Source organism: Trichoplusia ni, chromosome 13, assembly GCF_003590095.1.
Source record: "Trichoplusia ni isolate ovarian cell line Hi5 chromosome 13, tn1, whole genome shotgun sequence".
Lineage (NCBI taxonomy): Eukaryota > Metazoa > Arthropoda > Insecta > Lepidoptera > Noctuidae > Trichoplusia > Trichoplusia ni.
In genome coordinates, this window is record NC_039490.1 from 1,664,063 (window position 1) to 1,685,416 (window position 21,354).

Consider the following 21,354-nt stretch of genomic DNA (forward strand, 5'->3'; position numbering starts at 1 on the left):
TATTTTCTACATTTCAAACTGTTTTGTGTATTCAAAGCGGTGCCATAATGTATACAATCCATTTCTGTGGAAAGGCACCCTTTATACTCATTGGTGGTACATTTAGGCATATTTGGGACATAAGCCTTTATGCTGCAACATTACTTGAGACAGACGTTCTTAATGTATCACTGCTTCATTATGAGTTCCGATGTGTCCCCAAAAATGCCTATACATTGTTAGTAAGCGATGTGACGTCGCGACTTTAGCGCAGCGGAAACTGTTGGGCACACATTCGCTGAGGTACAGCTAGAATGTCGCAATGCATACTTTCCTCACCACGTCTTAGTGGCTCTTCAGAAGTCCGATGCGCTGCCACAAAGTATCGTGGGCTATCTACAAATATTGCTATGTATAGCCAAATCCTGAATGAGCAAGCACTTGAGAGGTGACAATGTGACGTCATAAGGTACGCTTGCTACGTGGAACATCCAGAGCCTGTGTGACCACGAGCCATAACCACGAAAGGTTACTTTTACTGGTTTAGATTTATTTAAGAGGTAGTGTGGGGGATGGGTGTGTGGGGTTTAAGCTATAAGTGGCTAAGCTACAACCGCACAAGTCAATCCATCACAGGTTAAGCTACGCTTGGCGCGGTTGGACCGTAGATGGGTGTTCTTCTTTGTCAAAACGAGTTCTTCCGGGTTTCGGAAGGCACGTTAAATTATGGGTCCCGGCTGTTATTCCTACATTTTTGACAGTCGTTACAGATAGTCAGATGCTTGAAAAGTCTGACAATTAGTCTAACCAAGGGGTGTCGTGTTGCCCAGGTAACTGGGTTGAGGAGGTCAGATAGGCAGTCGCTCCTTGTAAAACTCTCTTACTTAGCTGAATCTGGAAGCAGACCCCAACATAGTTGGGAAAAGGCTAGATGGTTGATGAGGGGTGAGGGGGCTATTGGTGAAAGGTCTCCCTGGCGGTGTGAGTGTTACCTGCTCTGGTGCAGCGGCGGCGGCTGATGCTGCAGGTGGTGCTGGTCGGCCAGCTCCAGGCAGGACGTGGAGTAGGCGCGGTGTGCTGACGTCAGCGGCTCCAGCCGGGACACGCTGCCCAGCTCGCGCGCATCCAGCTCCTCGCGGCTGTCTGACAGACCGTGCTCCTGGAGAAAAAGGTTTAGTCATTCATATGTATAAAAAAGTACTATGACCACGATGACCACGGTTTTCGCTGCATGGATCGCCGGCTGATTGAAGTCATCATGAAAAACGATGAACGAGAAGCGTTTGCGTTATCCACAAATGCTTGTCCTGAGTCTGGTTTTGTTTGTGCATGTGACTTGAATGTTTGTGAAAACCCCAGCGGACATAGGGATTAAATTCCTTGTTTTGGTACAATTGTCGCCAAGCATAAATCACATGGTAGCACGTAAATATTACCACTTGTTGTGGGATAACTCAGTTTGGATCGAGCCTCAGTCGCGGCGTTACAACGTGACAACTATATTGTGGCTTCACTGGTGCGGCGCCGTAACACATTTTGCGCATTAGGTGTTATAACAGCTTTTAATTAACCGACCGAAATTACTACGTGTGACGCTACTACTAGCTGATCTGTGGCGGGCATTCATAGGATAATATAATATGATACTGAAAAATTACATATCTGTCGATTCTTAAAAAAAATGTCACAGTCAGTTCAGTAGGTCCTATGATTTACTACCCCTACAACGCCTACATATCTACATAATACATAAACAAGAGATAAAACACAAATGCATGTAATAGCATCATAAACAAACCTATAACAAAACATCGACTCATAAACACCACATAATTAACTAATGGCATGTAATCAATTATTAAAAGTCAGTCACATGGCCACACTTTCACGTAGCACCGTATATTCAAACAAATTTAACTTAATAACCGATACAGATACAGATCGCATTCGGAAGTGTACCGCATGCGATCATATCTCCGCGATCAATAAAGCTGCCTGTTCATTGTGCTCGTGTGCTTGTTTGTCTTCCGGTCGCGCGTTTTCATTTACAGTTAGTTTGTTGTTCGATCATTGTTTGGGTATTCCTGTACATGTTGTTAACTTGGTCTGTTTTGTTGATGTTTCGAAGTGTATTCATTAAGTTTTTCGGACTGTGTCATAACAAGCGTGTAAACAAGGTTGCATCTTTTGGGTAATTTCAACAAGCAGGTCAGGGTTTTTGGTGAATATGAGACAGGATATATTTACACTGTATAAATTTTATAATGTACACAGCTATTTAAGAGAAATATTATCGCGTCATTGAATCGCATCGGACAGTGAATGGGCAGCCTTAAGTGAAGCGGTGCGAGATGGCGCGAGCACTTTCATAGCGCGCATATCTAACTAATTGTTAATCGTTAACTGACGCCATCTACTGATTTATAAAGCTATGTCGCTGGAGCAAAAAACTATAATGTACGTTAAGCATGGCGCGAGAGATATTTTGTCCACTTTCTGAGATCGATGGAGTGGAACTGATGGCGAACACTTCATTATCGGGTCACGGATGAGAAAAATTGCCAGAAGCGAAAACAAGTACTAAAATATTACTTTAAAAGTAGGCACTAATTGCTCTTCTGTTGCCCTTATTTTTTACATTGTATAAGTGTGTATGTCATCAGGAATGTAGACGACGACACATTAAAATTAGCTGTCTCGGACATGATGCAGGAGGCGGAGAATTGGGAGTTCAGGTACGGCTTGGGAGAAGCCTTTGTCAAGCAGTGGACCGAGATATGCTAAGTTTATTGATGAAAAAATTTATTCTATTGAGTTATTTACTAATGATTTAAAATCATGATAATGAAAAAAAAGATTAGCAAAGTATTTCATTAATTACAAAAAAAACGACTCCCGCAGTCAGGAATTTAATACTCGTGTCGCGGGGGGTTTTAAAACATACAAATCACATGCACAAATACACCCAGACTCAGAACAAGCATAAGTGGATCACACAAATGCTTACCTTACGCGGGGATCGAACCCATGACACGTCGCGCTCAATAGGTTTGGCGTGGTGACCTCAACCACTCGGCTATCCGTGCATTCACATAGTAAACTGTAGTGTGGGATGTGTTTAAGATTTTCCGTCACTTCCAGGTTACCTGGAACTTGGGCCTGTGCTCGTCCCGCGGCGCCTCGCTGAGCGCGCTCTGGTGCTTCATGTAGAAGGTGTGCTGCTGCACGCACGACCACCACACGTACTTGCCGTCCTCGGGGCTCGCCAGGTTGAAGGACGCCGAGCCCGTCTGCTTCTGGCACTCGATGCTGAACGTTCGCTTGTGGTTTATCACGTTCGTTATGTCCATCCATCTGAGGGATACATTGGAGTTGTTAGTTTTATACTACAGAGAAGATTTTAGGGCCTATCTAAAAATATTTTTATACCTTGTTAGTTTTGTTTAAATTTAAATTTTAATTGTTTAAATATCGGAAGGCACGTTAAATTGTGGGTCCCGGCTGTTATTGACGTTACAGGTAGTCAGAAGCTTGAAAAAGTCTGACAGCCAGTCTTACCAAGGGGAGTCGTGTTGCCCAGGTAACTGGGTTGAGGAGGTCAGATAGGCAGTCGCTCCTTGTAAAACACAGGTACTCAGCTGAAACCGGTTGGACTGGTAGCCGACCCCAACTTAGTTGGGAAAAGGCTAGGCCCATGATGAGTTTTGTTTAAATATGTTAAAGAATAGTCAAGTTCGCCGAAAACTGCAGACATACATATTAAATAACATGGAATATGTTTGCATGAGGAGGCAATTAGAATTGTGTGGTGAGTTTTTTTTAGCATGAAAAGTATTTGCACTGCCAAGAGCGATAATTGTTGTTTGAACTACCAACGCTGGACTGGTCTGACAAGTAAAAACATTTTTAAAATATGAGGTTCTAACGAAGCTCACTGAGCCCGAAATAAGCAACCTTATATATAAAAAAAAATCTTATTGATGATAAATTCTACAGGCATACTTTTTGTATTTCGATCAACTATCTGCAGCTGTAGTAAAATCTGCATTTTAGACTTTACATTTAAGAAAATGTACTTCTATATTTTATTAGTCTATTACAAATTCCTGCCGCTATAAAAGGAGGTCAGATATAAGTTGTTAGGCGTCAAACTAGAGCCTCGTGCCACTGAGCTAGAAACTACATATTATGAGTATAATAAAACTGGTGCGACGACTAGACTACGAGGAATGGGTATTATTGTTCGCCGGTATGTTTGTACCAATTCTTTGGGATTAATATTAAACTCTGATATCAAGCAATAAATATTAAGACGAGTATTTATGAAGTGAGATTTAATAACTTCAGTTTTAGGTCAGATGGAATTTGCTGTATTGTTTTATGTTTGTAAGTAATCAATCTATGAATGTGGCGTCTTATGGTGTCGTGAATAAAAATGCAGAATAGAATTCCTATATTTATACATGATACGACTGTGTAATAAGGAGTGTAATTGTGTTGCCAATGAATTTACTATCATTTTCTTTATAACTTGGTGATCAGGCAATTGCTTGTAGGATCGAATCCAGGCTAGTACCAATTTGCCTTTTTAACTTACTTAATCATTGTAAGACACCAACGGCAAACGGTACGTCTTAAGGATACCTGAGTTAAATGACATCAAGACCACATCACATCACAACATATTTATCCATTTTCCTAAAAACAAGGGTTTATGTTGGCTCTCCTACTATAAATACCGTGACAAAGCATCTCATGCAACATGAATATTGATACGGTCAATTAATATGATCACGCTATTCGTGAATGAAATCGATTAACGAATTAATTAAACATCACTAGATGGTACATTGTAACAACATAATCTTTAGACGGGGTTAGTTACCTGTGCGTTTACGTTTATAGCCTAAAAAGGGATAATTCTACCACTTATTTAAAATAAGACTTAATCATGTAGAAGCAGGTTAGCGCACTACGCGGTATAGAGTGGCGTCTTTTACTCCAAAGATGATAATAGACAAACAGGGAACATATGTAGCTCCTGAGGGACATCACCCCTGTTGACGTAGTTCATTCTCTGAACAAAACGCGACTAGACTTTCGTTTACTTTGAAATATTTTATAAATCCCTCTTCAAAGACTAACCTTTAATACTTTAACTGCGGATTCATATTTTTATTTGAGCAAACTTGGTGTTTACTGTACAGTTATCAGCACAGATATAAATGTTGTCTAAAACACCTGATGTTATGGCTTCAAATGAAACATTCCTGTCTTTATTGGAACATCCAATAGCGATCCTTGAATAAACTTGAACTGCGTATTACTTTACGGAGTGCACATTTATGTGGTTTGCACAATATTGATTTGTTTAAGATGCCATAATATGTTAAAACTAGAAATAATTGTGTCTAATACGAGATATATTTTCATAAGAATGCTCATGTATCGTACGGTTTTACAATCTCGGGACCAAAATACTTTAGGTAACTAGGCACCAGGACTGGAAATTGTATTCTAAAATGATTGTACAAAAAGTTAAACTGCAGCGAAGTGCAAAGTAAGAAGTTCTCAACGACAAAGGCCGCAGTAATTAAACTTAAAATAATATTTCTCACTTCCCGCCGCTCTCCAAGTCTTGGGCTCCGGCCAAATACAAGAGCTGAGGTATTTATTACATTCGTATGCGCTAATTGTTCCATTTCAGACAAGTTAACAGTGCCAAAGATTTTTGTAGCTTAGCGGATGGCGGACAAGTGGGTTATTATATGGTAAGGTAAAGAAAATTAGGATGTAGAAAGTATTTGCGAGTCTGTTGATGTGCAGTGGGATCATGAGAACATCTGTACTGTTTCACAAAAAAATAGGAATCACGAAACTGGTAGCTTAACTCCATCAAAAAGAGAAGAATAAGACGTTGTTTCCAACAGGGATTCATAAAGAGGGAATGATTTTAGTAAGAATAGCAGGACCAAGGATAGACTTCAATTTCATATGAACTAATTGAAACTAATATATCTGATTGTATTGGCGATTTAATCAACTAACATTATTGCATTAGTTACCTAGACAGACCCGTAACGAACAATGAACTACGATAAGTGTTCAGGATTTTTATGTAAATATTGTTGTATTGAAGATAGGGTATCTATTCAGTATGTAATTATGTGTCAAGTTAGTCTTTCATGCCGTGTTGTATGATGATTACTTAAACCTTTATTATTTAAAATCTTTTTTTGAACAACCTGTAAAAGTAATAGGTACATGGACTAACTATGCTTGGAGAAAAAAGGCGCCACAAGTCTTTCCAGTAAAACCAACCATACTTTTTCCTATTTTCACAAACCAGTCTGGAAGGAACGATTTCGCAAGCTACTGCGACCAAACCAGATTTACATGACTTCCTGCGCTTTGGGGTGGAGTCGTACCGGACTGCTATCAACTGAAACCGATAAGCGTTTCTACGATCCTATGTGCCGCGGGCTAGGAGGGAAGGATTAATAAAACCTTTGCCGAAATTTACTATTATAAGTAAATGTTTTATTAAATGGAAATAATACCGTGACAAAACATCTACATGCTACAAGGCTAAATATTGAAATGCGTGAAGTAAACTTATTAATACAGAATACTACGGATACAGGCACCGATATAATTGGAGAATAACTCTAGAAAGTTGTTAATGCCGATGTAAACTAAAAGTAATAACATTCCACATATTTATTGCTAATTCATATGTAACGAGACTATTTTGCTTCTTGTTTAATGTAATCAATTTTAGGTATACTTTCGCCAACATTCAATGAATAAATTTAAAAAGTATTTCTTACAGAAAGTAAGTAAGTAATCGCCAGAATGGTAATATGTTGACGACTGTTAAAGTATTTACGGTCAGCTAAAACTTTACGTGAATGTCGATTTGTCGGTTAGTTATACTACAGACCAAAGCCGGGATAATCGTGTTTAAAATTCAATATTACATGGTTTAAGGTCCGCTCCGGACCTAGGTACTTTTCTGTGCCTAGTCCATAATTATGATACTAAAATTTTTACCACTTGACATTGTGGAATAAAATAAAGTAGGTGTGTCTTGTGCTCTTTTTCGTATGGCTGATGTAAAACCTGGCTAAATATGTCATAATAAGGAATAAGTAACCTGTAGAAATGTGGTGTCTCGCCTCGTTTCTGTCAGTACTCTGATGCCGGTGAGTGAGATGGCGATGGTGACCTCGCTCTGGTTGAGCTGGTCGCGCCGCGCTGAACATCTCCTGGCCGTAGCCGCGTAGCTGCTGGCACGTCGTGATAAACCCCTCTTCCGCTTGCGCCTGCGATACAAATTACACATATAGGAGTAAGAACAAATGGAAATTCAAATAAAGTAAACTCGTAAGAGACATAAAAGAATAAGTTGATATTGATGGACATTTACAACGATGTAGCTATAGCGGAATATAGAAAATAGTATAATTTCACGAGTCTTCGGCCAGAAGGATTCCATTAGGTCAGATAATATATTTTCGTTGATTAATTTTAAGGATTCGAAAACCATTCGTCTCAATATTTGAAGAGTGAGGTTCTGTCGATCGGAAAAATTGACCACGGATTTCAAACGAGATTTTTACCTCACTGAATTTACATTGATGATGGATCATCGGGTAAATAAGCCTTTGTAAAACGAAAAAAAATAGATCTTGATACAGAAAGAAAGGAATTTATCAAGATTTTGTTGTATGCAAATGCAAAATTCGTCAATCTAACTAGTAACATTATTAAAAAAGTACGCACACTAGTGGTGTACTATGTAGGCGTCACTCTGAGGTGTGAAGAATTGATTCCATTCAATTTGGTACCACGCACTCGTATATTAATTTAATAGTACTCCAGTGTACGTGAAGCGTACTCTTAGGCTTGGTAGTGTGGCCAATTGACAGTTCAAGCATACCCGAGGACCTACTAGTAATTTATTTAAGTAAAACTCTTGGAAATGTTGAAGTGAGATGGTGCTCTAAGCCGCGTTGATGCTGTCTCACTTCAAGAACTGATACAGCCTTACTAAATGTGGTGGTGCTGTGTTTATTATAGCCTTCACTCAATGAAGACCATGTCCATTGTACATTTCAGTAGTACGATACTGTTTGTAGTCTGACCCGATCTTCGGTTTTTTTAGCATAACAGATGATTGGCGTATTTGATTAATTAATTTATTACATAGTTTTCTATCAGCAAGTAAACAAAATATTTTTTTAGTGGTTTTGCTTAATTAAAGAAAATTGCTTAGGTAAACATTATGCAGCTATCTTAATGATTACTTCGTGGTCGTCTGGTGCAGTGCAGCAGTTCCTTTGTCTTATAACACAAGATTCAATGTCTCTGAATTACTTATATATTACAGACCTCTGACACCAAACATACATTTGTTTAAAAACCTAGCAGGTCGTATTCTTTCATTGTTTAATTAACGCTCAGTTTTCCCGCCATTTATAAACACTAGCGTATGAGATCGTTATCGCGCTAACAAGACATGGTGATATTTTAAAAGGCGTATTACAAAGGTGTTGGCTGACAAGTGTTATCAATTATACATAATGATTACATTACAGATAACGCGAACACTTCACAACATATTTTCTTTTTGTAACACTTTAGCGGCTTGCCTGCAACTTGTTTGTTGAGAGACATTGATTTTTCAGATGCCTTGGTGATATTCTACATAATATATTACGAGCAGTCGCCCGCAGCTCTGTCTGCGTGATGTTACGTTTATCATTGTTTAGGATGATTCTTTATTTTTTTAATAAAAGTGTAACAAAACTTCGTACATCCACACAAGCTTTCGAGTTTAGGATATTACAGTAGGATTAGAGATTGCGTTTCCATTTATGATTTTTTTACAAACCAACCGTGATGATTGCTACTACGACTGTAACATTCCTCAAATTTCAAAATTTGTTGTTTAGAATTTACCCGTACGGAAATTCTCTTTCGAAGTTCCAGTGTCTGCAATTGTTCATCGTACAATCAAAACAATTTCTGAATTAGAAACTTCTAAGTATCATGTAGCATTTACTAATTCGTTCAGCTCTTACGAACTGAACATGTCATTAAACCAAACAGCTTGGAACACAAGTAGGAAGCAGGTTTAACGAGGTATAGTTGTTGACAATCGAATGCAATGGCAAAGAAAACTTCACTTTCATCCGCTAATTAATGCGTTCATGGCTTTGCAACGCAGAGTATTTCTTCTTGCTTATTAAAGAGATTACAGTTTTTGATGTTCCAGCGATTGCTTTGGAAAATTGTTTGCATTAAGATTTAAGACATCGTTATTTTGTCGTTTTGGTAAATATTTACAATAGTTTACAAAAACTAAAGAACGTTCTGTCGCCTCACGAATTTATTAATTAAAATAGTTTCCATACTTTGATTAAGATCATTGATCGAAATTATCTTCGCTGTAGCTAGACAGGAACAGATTTTGAACAAAAGTTATACTGATCGATAACTTATACAGAGTTTAAGAGGGATTTTATGAAGAAATGGGTTGACTTCTTAACAAAAAGGTTTCTTGACGTGCTTTAGTTTAATACGTGCGATGCGCAAAAATGATTATTTTTTTATCCTAACTAATAACTTTTATGAAGAAAGGATACGCCTTTAATTTATACCATGATTTAGTTTCTTTGTTACCTTTTCGTGGTTAAGCTGCTTAACCAATTTCGGCGACATTTAATACTCCAAAAAAGGACATAGGCTGCTTTATGTCGCGTAGACTCCCACGCGGGCCAAAACCTAGTTAGTTGTTACGAACGTTATCTCACCATCAATATTAACAAAGTTATTTCAGAAACATTATTAAAGTTCTGACTCCTGTCCGTAGATAACTCTGCAACAGTCAGTAACAGTAAAAGTTCCATTCCAAGTATACTGATTAAATTAACTTGTAAACAGTTATAAATAATGTATTCTCGGCGTGTCCCTGACAGTTTTACAAACTGTCTTAATTGGATTATAATGTTATTCTGCACAGATTACACAGTCGCATTCCTTTGTATTGTTTACATCGTGATTTTTATCTCTGCCGCCTTATTTATATGGTTTAAATTAGTATAACAGGTAATTATAGCATAGATTTATTTTAAAGTATGTTATTTCTTTACATAAAAGCTTACCAAGTCTTTTTTATATGTTAAAATGTGTGATAAGTCTTCTGTTTATTTTATCATTATAATTTAACTTTATTAATGTAAATTTATTCCATTATGATTTTTTTATTTGTTTACAAACATTTTACTTGTTTATAATATGTGAACACAACTAAAAAAAACGATATACCTACTTCTAATTCAAAATACATTTTAACTCCATAATCATTAAACATACACCTTGTATTTCTTATGGGAAAATTTGGCTCACTATAAATGGTATAGCCATACAATAGAAGTGATACATCAGTTACAAGTTAAGTTTATAAATTGTAACTGAGATGTGACATGAGCATCCTCCCAACTGTTTCCCACACTTATCTCACTGCTGGGAACGTTTGTATCATGTATGATACCATTAAACAGTGTCTTATTAAACATTATTCAATTTGTAACTGTCTGAAATAAATACAGATTAGGTACTCTATGTAAGATATTGTGTGTTTTTATCAACAGGATTAGCTTCTAAGTATAGGCTTAAAAGGACTAAAATAACTAGTCTTTTAGGCCTTCACAGCCTAATTCTTTAAGAAGGTTATTGGCTTTGTATTAGTATAATCCAAAAAGGATCAAGCACAGCTTAGTCAGATATAAAGGCAAATATTGAGATTTCTACTGTTTTTTTCTCTTTCTCAATTGTTTGGTTAATAATTAATGTTTTATAATAATTATCAAGACATTAACATGTATAATTGGATAGTTATAACATACAGATATATTTAGTAAAATTTACCCAAAGGTCAACTTTGTGTATGTTTAAATGAGAATCATGTTTATAAATAAGGAGCACTGGCTGGCGAGCCACTGTCACTCACTATTTTTAGACCACCGCTCCAGTTATTTGTACATTTCTGATTGATAAACAGTTCATGATAAATATATGTATAAGTATCGTAAAGTATGGTGGGAAGCATTTTGGATGTCACTGGAAAAAGTATTTGAACTAATAAGTAATTCTTAATTTTGAAAATATTGTCAGGCTTTTTATAATCTCTTTCATGAATTAAATTGAAAAAAAATTAAGTAAAATATCTAAAAATACCTGAGACATGTTGTGTAAGGCCATGTGGTGTTGTATAACAGCCTCAGTGAGCCACTCCAGCCGGCCAGTCTCCGCCAGAGTGCTTCCATCAATAATTTGTCCACCATCTAGCATTTGTTTAGGAAATGTCAACAAATTCTTAAGGTATTCCACTGTGTGTCGCTCCCGGTCATGGTTTCCATACTCTGCTTGTCTACTGTACGACGCAAGCACCACAGCTTGCTGGCAATCACATATAATCCTGCCTTCTATCAGGTCATTCTTCAGTTGCAAGAAGTAATGGTACCTGGTGACCTCATCTGTGATCAAACTAGTGCCAGAGATGACGTAGTACATGACCCGCAGGTACAGCTGGTGAGAGGACGCGTACTTCTCGAGCTGGCGCTTGAGCGGCCTCTCGAGCTGCACCCAGCGCGGCTGCTGCGTGCGGTTGACATAACGCAGGCCGAACAGCTCCGGCTGCGTGATGGCCTGCCGCTGGCACACGTTGTCGAGGCACTCCTGCCCCGTGCTGTCCACCGACAGCGTGCAGTCCGCCACCCCGCCATCCAGCAGCTCCACACTTATCACAAACAAACTCTTCGACGCAACATTGTACTGCCGCGTCTTCTTCAACTTCAACTTGAAAGGCATCTTCCGAAGCTACCCGCCACCAATTTGCAATAACATCACATAGGAAACAAACGTTACGTTTCGTTTATGGCTAAGGAATGTAGGAAACGATGCATCCGTTACGCGCGCCACATATTTATGACATTTCGTACTGAATTCGCGACGTAATACTGGTCACTTGAACTAATTAGTGTTTCAGTAGCGATGACGTTGATGTATCGGCAAAAAGCAATAAAACTTGTCGAGTAAACACATATGTATTATGAAAATAAGAAATTCACGTTCACAACATTGAAGCCATCGAGAAAGTGACAAGTGACATGACAGTTCATACAAGTGTTGCCATAATCAGATTCGAAAAAGCTACCTCTACTAATTGCAGGAAAAAAAACAATTTCTTAATAAAAAAAAAATTATGTTTGTATTCAAAAGTCTTGTACATTATTAACGTTTTCGGGATAATATAAACAGCAACTCGCTCTTATTTGGCCATTTTCTTATCACTACACCATAAGTTGCGTTAACGCATAATAACATGTTAGTCACTGGTTTCTGTTCTAATAAATGATTTTGATTTGATGAACTGTTGCATATTACAATTAGAATACTTGTAACATTTATTTTATCATTTGAAATACACAAGGGACTTTCTAGAAAACCCCACTTTCTACTCTTTCTATAAATGGTACATAGGTTAACACAAAGAAAAACAAACAAAAAACATTATTAAAAAAAGTATAATCGAACACCATCTAAAAATAACGAGTGTATAATAACATAATATTTAGTTAACTCTGACCCCACAACCGAAGTGATATGACTTTTCATGTGGTAGCTCGGCTCTGCTTCTCTTTATGCAGTTTGACCCAGTCCAGGGGCTCCCGAAGAACTTTGAGTAACTTCTCCTCCGGGGAATCCTCTTTCGGAACATGCATGTACTCCCATTTCTGTAAATAAATTCAATAATTAGAAACGCGGTTTTCGAGAAGATCGTCCAATTAGAAAATTCGCGGTTAGAATTGAAAAAAATATCATGTTATCAAGTGTCTCTTAAGCACTTTTGTAATCTAAGGATGTCGTATGGGTAGATTTTGTTACTTTTGCCTTAAAAACTAAAATTACTCTAATTTAAAAACGCTTGCGCGATGAAAGTTGTGAGAATAAGAAATGATTTATCGCATTGTGTAGCTAGTCAACCGATACTAACAGCGTTAAGCGGCAGCGACATAAGGATGGACTCGTAGCGCGCCTCGGGCGTGTGCAGCCCGAACTTGGTGCCGCGGTCGTACATGAGGTTGAACTCCACGTAGCGCCCGCGCCGCAGCAGCTGCCACTGCCTCTCGCGGTAGCCGTACCCGTCTTCCTTATGCTTTTTAACTGTCCATAATAAAAAATAGTATTACATCCAGCTAAAACTGCAAGAGATCACGTACATAGTAGAAGTCTATCTGTTGCTTAAAATCGTTTTGATAGTTATCTTAGATCTGATGAATCCGGAAGTAAGCGAGATCGATTATTGTTCGATTAGCTTTTTCGGAACTTCTGGTGAACGCAAAATTAATTTTCGACGAACTCATAGGTGGATTTAACTATTAATTATATAGTTGCCACGTATTTTTTTCAGGCCAAAAACTGACGATTGCTTCAAATATTTTTTCAATACATGCCTAAAAAAATATATTTTACTGTATTTACCAATAGGCAGATAACTAGGTATGACGGCTTCCGCACAAGATGTGACGAACTTGAAGGCGGACTGCTGGTCAGGCGTGTCCAGGTCATCAAAGAAGATGCCACCGAGGCCGCGCCGCTCGCCCCGGTGCGGGATAGAGAAATAATCGTCACACCATTTCTTATATCTGGAATACATTTTGTTTTCCACGTTATTTTCTTGTGTAAAATAGTAGGAATCTGTCGGGGCAAATAAGGCGAACCGTTCAGCTAACATGACATGTACTTATAAGACATAACGGTTATTTCCAAATTCAAAGTTAAATTGGATGGAATGTTGCCAGTTTCGTAAAATAGAATTTCTACCAAATCGGTTTAGTTAAATATGTTTTAGAAATTGGCAGAGGTGAAATAAATTGGATGACATTTAGAAATATTTTCACACTTACTAGCAACGGGTTCAAGATCATGAGCAACGTTAAGTAGTTTATCATATTATCATACATAGTCTCTCATTCATCACTTACTTTTCATAATAGGATTTGTCATGTTCATCGCAGGCCTCCTTCAGCGTGAGGTGGAAATGTTCGGCGTCTTCTTCGTTTAGGTAATACGGGGTCAGGTCGGTGCCGCCGCCGAACCACCACTGGACACCTGAGGTGTTCACAATAGCCATGTAACTTTAGCATGTAATTTCATTTAGTGCCAATCAGTTTATTGCAGACCACTGTTCAATATCGGTCTACCCAAAGTACCCAAAGTCGGTCCATAAAAACCAGTTGTTTTATGGTGATATTTGAAATTATATTTCGTTTCATTTATCTTCCGAGTTATTCGGAAATTGTAATTTTTGGGTATCAGCAAAGACTATGTCAAAATTCATCAAAATAGGCGCAAACGTTCCGCGTGAAATAGTGAAACACTCAGAAACGTACAAACATACTGTTTTTCTTGTGTGATAAATGTGATAAAATAACATGGTAGGTATTATAATTAGAACTGACCGTCTTTATCTTTGACTTCGAAGTATCTGTAGTTGAAGTGTATGGTGGGCACCATGGGGTTGCGCGGGTGGATGACGGCGCTCACGCCGGCCGCGAAGAAAGGCAGGTCTGAGTTCTGCAGGTTCTTACCTCTGAAACATTACAATTAAATAAGCAATCGCAATTGCAATGATTCTTAGACAAGGTTTCGTCCTTCCTATTAATATTACAAACGTGAAAGTTTGTATGTATGGATGTTTGTTCCTCTTTCACGCAAAAACCACTGGACGGATTTAGACGAATCTTGGTACACAGAAAGTTTATAACCAGGATTAGCACATAGGATAGTTATCCCGATTCTATGTGCCCGTGGAATTAATTTCGGTAGCGGCGAGCTAGGTGTAGCGGGTGGGCCCGCGGGCACGAGTTACTTATAAACCAAAAACATAGATATAAATGATGACCACGTTCTAAAGTAAGTCAGTTGCAGGTGTGGAAGAGAGACGACGCTCTTCAGCGTGTAGTGCGCCGTCACGTTTCCACACTTCCACATTTGCCAAGGAAATTAAGACGTGGCGGTTGGTCACGAGTTATGATATATGTATTTTCTAGATAAGTAACGTAGGTAACATGTAAAATTCGTAAAAATATTATAATTAAAATGTAGAGATATTTTTTGACCTGATAAAACTACCGTTTTGATAACATTTGAGGTCAATACTATAGACTCGATCAAAATGAATTTATTGCGAAATAATGAGAGCATTCACACTAAGATTAAAATGTAATTAACATATTGTATTTATATCGGCGTTTTTTGTTTGATGCATCACAATAGGTGAAGTAGGCGGTTTTGACTATTCTCAGACCGAAAGTCAACAAACACGTATGAAAGCTCTTGTTTCACCACGTATTGCTTTTGTAAAGATCGTCATTTTTTAATATTTCCGCAAATTTCAGCTTCGTTTTTCCATAGACGACGTTTTAACAGTTGAATATAATTAAAAAGAGTGATCAATTTAATAACGTGCACAAATTAGTGTAGGTAAGACTAGAAGCTTATATTGCACCGACTCCGAATCAATGTAAAAAAGTTTAATAGCAGGTACTCAGGCTGGACTCTTGAAAGGAGTAAAAGAAGACGCTTTAACCAACCTGCTCCTCATTTGCTGCACAGCAGCTTGTGGCAGTGTTCCAGAGACGACGGATATGTTGACACCAGCCTTCTCGAAGACGCGGCCGTCCTGCAGCACGCACGTGATGCCGCCACCACCGTCCTTACGAAGCCAGCGATCGACTTTGAATTTGGCTTCCTGCAGAAATTAATTTTGACATTAAAATTATGAAATAACCCTGTAAAGACGGTTTGATGACAAGGCGAGAAATATCATACATTGTCAGCGATGGTATATAAGTTTTGTCGAGAGAATTTGAGCGACTCCGAAATGTATTGTAATTCGCATATTATTTTATGCTTCGTCTAAATGAGCCTTTATTACGCCTTGATTTGATAAGCACGAGTAATAATTAGCTTACCTAAACTTAAATGTTAATACTATGAAACTTGCCTACAATACTAAGGCTGTGGGGGATTCACTATATATACAGTTCTTGTCAAATTACATCTAAAACATAGTAATATCCAAATATTGTTTCATGCTACAAGTTAAAAGTTATTTAATACAAATGTTACTTTAATAATGAGCTTCATACCGGTTGCATCATGAAAATATCTTTCTCATAATCATATTGGTCCGCTGTTTTATCATCTTCCCAAGCCTACAAATAAATTGAAATATTCAATAAAATATAATGTCTGTAATGATCAGGATAAGTTATTATGTTCAGAACCTAATGGCTTGAAATTTATATTTATATTTAATGGTTGGCAACATTTATATTTCTCAGATACTATCAGATACTTTTTGAATTCCTGACTTAAATCAGCATGATTTCATTTACTTTAAACTCAGGCCGTACCTCATCCTCCTCTTTTTCCAAGGCCCTACAGAACTCCGCCTGTATTCTCATGATGAGCAGTTCCATCTGAGTCTTCATATCTTTTTGGTTTTTCTCCAACTGCTTTACGGGTGTGATGGGTTCAGCCATGTAGCTCTTTAATTGCATTATTTCCTTCATTTCTGCTTTGTTCTTTTTCAGCTGATGGTAAGCTACAAAGCCAGTGCCCACTATTGCAGCACAGTACAATCTAAAATGAGATTATTTGTAGTTTGAATAGGATCGAAATTAAGTTACCCCTATTTTAAGTAAATTATTGGCTTTGAATACAGTATTTGATTATTTGTAACTTCCTATAGAAATCATATTTGAATATCAGAATATACATTATACAGTGCAACCTTTATATAACGTACCTCAATATAACGACTTCCTCGATTTAACAAATTCTTCGTAATCCCCTTGAATTGTCCATAAGAGTCAATATAAAATATACCTTTACTTTGCGAAAATTCTTTGCGTACAACCTCTAATTAACGAATTTTGCAAACCCAAAACCTTTATATAAAGTTTCCACCAATAATATAACTCTTAATCTTATAATAATGATTTATGTCTCGACATTCCTTTGTATGTAAAGTAATCATTGTTGTTTTGATAGAAAGTAATGTAAACACCTCTGTTCGTCACTATCGATAAAGATTTAAGTTAAACTGGCTCAGAAACGTAAAAGATGTTCCCTATCGGTCGCAGAAAAGCGAAACATCATTAATTAGGTTGACCAAAATCCCATGACGAAAAAATTAGACATAGCTTATAAGTTCGGGATTCCCGCGAGTACATTGGCTACAATTTTAAAATTTAAAGATAATTTTTCAGAAGAAAGTGGTGTGAATGTAAACAGTAAAAGATTAAAATCATGCAGGTTCAAGGACGTAGAGTAGACGTAGACTTTTACCTCTTTATAACGAATTTTAGACCAATCTAACCTCAACATAACAAACCTCAGTTCAATGAATTACTTGATATTACGAATATTTTCTTGTTCCCCTCCAATTTGTTATATTGAGGTTGCACTGTAATAAGTTTTAACAATCTTATTAGAACCATATATGGGTTTTGGATGAACCATTAAGGTGGTATAAGCATGAAACCTACTAAAACACCTGTTGAATAATGTTTAGTAATTCATGGCAGCACTGTAATAAAGGCTAAATATGTTATTACTTCAAGAATTATTTAATAAATAACATATTGATGGGAGTAATTCCTATAGGAATCTGTTATATTATGTTCAAAATGATATATATATATATTTATTTTTATGTATCATTATTGTTTATCAAAGTCTTGTAGAGCACTTACAATTTTCATAGACTTCTTTAATAGCTAATGGTAGTAAAGTGTTAATTGTCAACATAAAAGTGTGTGATACTGACCCACAGTCATAAAACATCTTGTGTGGTGTCATCCAGAGTCTAGAGTGTAGGGTGACAAACATACCATGTTCTGTTCAAACTGTGTTATTGTGTAACACATGTATTGAATAGTATATGAATGCCACAAGTGGGCATGACCCACATATACTTTGTATAAGATTAGGTTAAATTGATTGTATATCAGTCATATCAGGTCTTATCACGCCGATTATTTAGCAACAAATACATTAAAAATGATATTATGCAAAGAGGGTATGTGGATTGGGAGGTTTTATATTGATTCTATAGTAACAAAGAGGCCCATTTACATAATATCTGTATATAAGTTGATTATCTGTGTAAACACAATATGGAGATTATTTGCATTATCGATGGTTCAACAATCGTCGATCACGTACGCCAATATATAACGATTGGCACTAACCTCTTGTTTGTGCTACTTAATGCGTTAGGCATTCTATACATACCTGTCATTATTAAAATTCTAAAAAATATTGTAAAAGAGTTGAGAACATATCTTATCGAGGTAAAACGCGTTTTATACACAAAAACGAAAATATTTATATACACATCATCACCTGTACGGTCGGTCTCTGATCTTTTTGTAGCCCCCCACATAACTCAGTGTCCTTAAACTTTTGGTAATAGAGTTGAACGTCATTTTGTATATATTCACTTAAAAAACACCGGTATTCTAAAGTTTTATTGTGGAAATCTAATTAATTTCACAAGCGGTACGGCCAACTGCAAAGCCGGTTTGACACTTGACAGAAGTGAAATGTCACGCGTTGTTTTGGCTTAAGCGCCTCCTTGCGGTGGCATGCGAAACTATTTGGTTATCAGCTGTGAAATTTTTCTTCCGCAAGACGCGCCTACATGCGCAATATGTGTTCATCTCTCTCCTGAGCGTGGCCGAGCGCATCGATCGGTCGTGTCGCGCTTTTTCCGGCCAGTCCGCGGCGGCCTCGCTGACAGCGTGTCGCCAGTGCGCGTGTGTACACCGCTGTCCCGGCTATCGATCCGTCAGCGGAGCCGCATTGCCGTACATTCCGGAGGCGGTGCCTCGCCTAGTTTTCGTCGATCGTCGGCGTGGCGGGCGCGTGTCGGCGTCGGCGGCGGCCCCGGGCGGCCCTGCGCAGTAGCGACCAAGTGTAGCGCGGGAGCGACCGACCTTCCTTCCGCCAAAACCGGCTCGCTGTCCGCGGCGGACGGCTGTGATGTAGCCGCGGCCGGCGCGAGCGGCCTTCGGACAAAGGATCCGCTACTCGGTGATTCGCGATGAAGAAGTTCACGTTCAAGGGGGTGCTGGACGGGTTCCGCAGCTCGGTGCAGGCGGCACCGCGGGGGACCGAGCAGGAGATTCAAGAGACTCTGCGTCCCGACCACTTCCAAATCAAAAAGGTAAGTGGTTTTATCGCGCGGCGCGGCCCAAGGTCCCGCAGATAATGGCGATGAGCGTCACGCGAGCAGTGCGGCCTCCGCGGGGCCTCGGGGAGAGGGGAGACTACGCTCTAGTGCCGGTGCCGTATTTATAACAGCACCTGAGCGACGGCGGCGAGCGTGCAGCCTCTGTTGTGTAAACTGTACGCACGGCGCACGCTGGCGGCTGACGGCTGGCGATGACAGCCCCGCAGCGGCCGCGACGTGCATAACAAAACAATCAAAACAAGTCCTGCTGGCAGACGCGCCGCTGCACGGACACAACCTCTATGACTCAACTTTGTTGACATTTCTTTAGCCAAAAACGTGGCTCACGCGTAATGTTTATGACGAGAGCCTTTTGTAGCCGTGTGAATAACTGCAGAACGCCGTTATTCGCTTACGTCAGTGTACCTTGACCGTTTAATCTATTACGAATGTAATCTGCTTATTGTGTCCCCGACTACCTTAAAGTGCGTGTCGGCACGGTTTAGGGAAAGTTAATAAGTGATAGGTAAATAGTAGGTCTACCCTGGACTGTAATGTTTTGTGTTTAGAGTGACTGAATACTGGGAAAGTCTAAAACCCGTGGGCGTCAGAAAGCGATCATAATATTGAACTGATAACAGATAAGATAACGGCAGCATGCATTTAATATTATGTATTTTGCCCTTTGTCGTCAATTTTGCAATTATTGGTACATCTTTTATACTTGATTGGTGAAATGGGGGTAACTAACGTGTGTAATTAAAAATTAGATGGGTAAACAGATTTAGTCGGTAATGAATTAAAATTACTAATCAAACAGAATCCTATTACAGTTAAAGTTTACTTCCTGAAATCCGGAAAGTTAAATTTCCATGTCAAGGTAAAAATGCCTTAACTAGTAATTTTAATGATCGATCGCCGAAAATAGTAAAAGTTAAGTCAAACGACAGCGCGTCGCGGTCGCGGCAAAACTTTGTTACAATCGTTTCCATTTTTAAGTTTTTTTTTCCTTTCCAAGTTTTACGTATTGTGGAAACTTTTCTATAGAGCTTTTCTACACCCGAGTAAAAGGCACTCTTGCGAATTAAAGTACTTAATAAACTTAATTGCAAATACCGCAATTCTAAGAATATATATTTAGATTTCTACTTGTTCAGTAATTTGTCATAACAGGTTTCGCTTTAGGTTAAAAATCTAATTTCATCATTCAAATCCAAATTTTCTTTCATTGATATTGGTCTAGCTTAATTTTTTGGTATCTCTGAATGGTATGTCTTTATAAAATATCCTGTATGTATATATTTATCTGTAAAGTAAAGATTCCGTGTTTTATTTCTTCTCACGTGAACGACTTTGCAAGTTGTTGGGTTCGTATTTCGGTAGGGTTTCTTTCCGACCATTTAGTTGAACGTTTTCTCTTACCTTTGTTCGAAAAGTTTTCTACAAAGAAACTGTATAACGAAGCCTTTATTGTACCGGTTTTTGTATAATATTTGATACACTTGTAACTTATGGCTGCAAGGAAAATGTTTGTGAAGTTTTTTGCCTTATTTCTTTTATCTAAGTTTTGATATTGCACTTTTATCAATGACGAATGTATGTTCTATACTTGTAAACTAATTTTTGAATACAAATAAATCTGTGTTGCAGTTTATAGGTAGTCATGGAAGGAAAATATTGTTATTTTCATATGAATACGTAACTTAAAGGCAGTCACGACTGGATTGCTGCATGACTCATGTTACTGATATTTTCAATTAAAACCGTGTAATAATAATATATTAAAACGAGTATTTATGATTATCAGCAAGTATATATACAATTGGTAAAAATTATAAAATAAGTATAACCGATTTATATTTATGAACAAGCGAATCGATCTTTCCAGTATTCTTTTGTATCCTTAATATCTCTACAACATTATCCGTCGCCTATAAATTAAAAAAAAGCATCAGCACCGAATACGCTGTTGCCACCTCGCATCAGTTGCATCTCTGCGTAATACTTGAACAAACATTCTGATAAATGTGATAACCGACATTTCTACTATTTCAATATGA

General features: G+C 38.0%; 3 protein-coding genes across 7 annotated transcripts in view; 1 reads left to right on the forward strand and 2 right to left on the reverse strand.

The window, feature by feature from the left end:
- Nucleotides 1-887: 887 nt before the first annotated feature.
- On the reverse strand, nucleotides 888-12,192 carry LOC113500186 (tyrosine-protein phosphatase non-receptor type 14-like). The gene is made up of 5 exons (XM_026880897.1): nucleotides 11,224-12,192; nucleotides 7,208-7,304; nucleotides 7,136-7,157; nucleotides 3,126-3,333; nucleotides 888-1,138 (listed from the first exon to the last, which is right to left on the reverse strand). Exons 1-5 carry the CDS (start codon nucleotides 11,854-11,856, stop codon nucleotides 968-970), a joined length of 1,131 nt encoding a protein of 376 aa, XP_026736698.1. The 5' UTR covers nucleotides 11,857-12,192; the 3' UTR covers nucleotides 888-967.
- A 362-nt stretch (nucleotides 12,193-12,554) lies between these two features.
- On the reverse strand, nucleotides 12,555-18,891 carry LOC113499803 (oxygen-dependent coproporphyrinogen-III oxidase-like). 2 transcript variants are annotated; one of them, XM_026880326.1, is made up of 9 exons: nucleotides 18,466-18,891; nucleotides 16,470-16,698; nucleotides 16,203-16,268; nucleotides 15,645-15,802; nucleotides 14,511-14,641; nucleotides 14,034-14,160; nucleotides 13,531-13,694; nucleotides 13,043-13,212; nucleotides 12,555-12,782 (listed from the first exon to the last, which is right to left on the reverse strand). In XM_026880326.1, the coding sequence occupies exons 1-9, from the start codon at nucleotides 18,546-18,548 to the stop codon at nucleotides 12,660-12,662; spliced, it is 1,251 nt and encodes a 416-aa protein (XP_026736127.1). In that variant the 5' UTR covers nucleotides 18,549-18,891; the 3' UTR covers nucleotides 12,555-12,659. The 2 variants fall into 2 exon arrangements, with proteins under 2 accessions (XP_026736127.1, XP_026736128.1); XM_026880327.1 differs by lacking the exon at nucleotides 16,203-16,268.
- Nucleotides 18,892-18,896: 5 nt separating this feature from the next.
- Nucleotides 18,897-21,354, forward strand: part of LOC113499801 (syntaxin-binding protein 5) — a 210,773-nt gene continuing 208,315 nt past the window's right edge. For all 4 annotated transcript variants that reach the window (XM_026880320.1, XM_026880324.1, XM_026880322.1 and 1 more), the window contains exon 1: nucleotides 18,897-19,288. In XM_026880320.1, coding sequence (XP_026736121.1) covers nucleotides 19,166-19,288 — 123 coding nt within the window. In that variant the 5' untranslated portion in view covers nucleotides 18,897-19,165. The remainder of the gene's footprint in view (nucleotides 19,289-21,354) is intronic.

Excerpts from the sequence above, each read along its gene's own strand:
- LOC113500186 (XM_026880897.1), bottom strand. The coding sequence starts at position 11,856 with ATGCCTTTCAAGTTGAAGTTGAAGAAGACGCGGCAGTACAATGTTGCG. Across the intron at positions 7,158-7,207 it reads ACCAGCTCAACCAGAGCGAG|GCGAGACACCACATTTCTAC; the intron begins GTCACCATCGCC and ends GACAGAAACGAG. Across the intron at positions 3,334-7,135 it reads GAGACACCACATTTCTACAG|ATGGATGGACATAACGAACG; the intron begins GTTACTTATTCC and ends TGTATCCCTCAG.
- LOC113499803 (XM_026880326.1), bottom strand. The coding sequence starts at position 18,548 with ATGACGTTCAACTCTATTACCAAAAGTTTAAGGACACTGAGTTATGTG. Across the intron at positions 13,213-13,530 it reads ACCTAGTTATCTGCCTATTG|TTAAAAAGCATAAGGAAGAC; the intron begins GTAAATACAGTA and ends TATTATGGACAG. Across the intron at positions 12,783-13,042 it reads TGTCGCTGCCGCTTAACGCT|AAATGGGAGTACATGCATGT; the intron begins GTTAGTATCGGT and ends ATTTATTTACAG.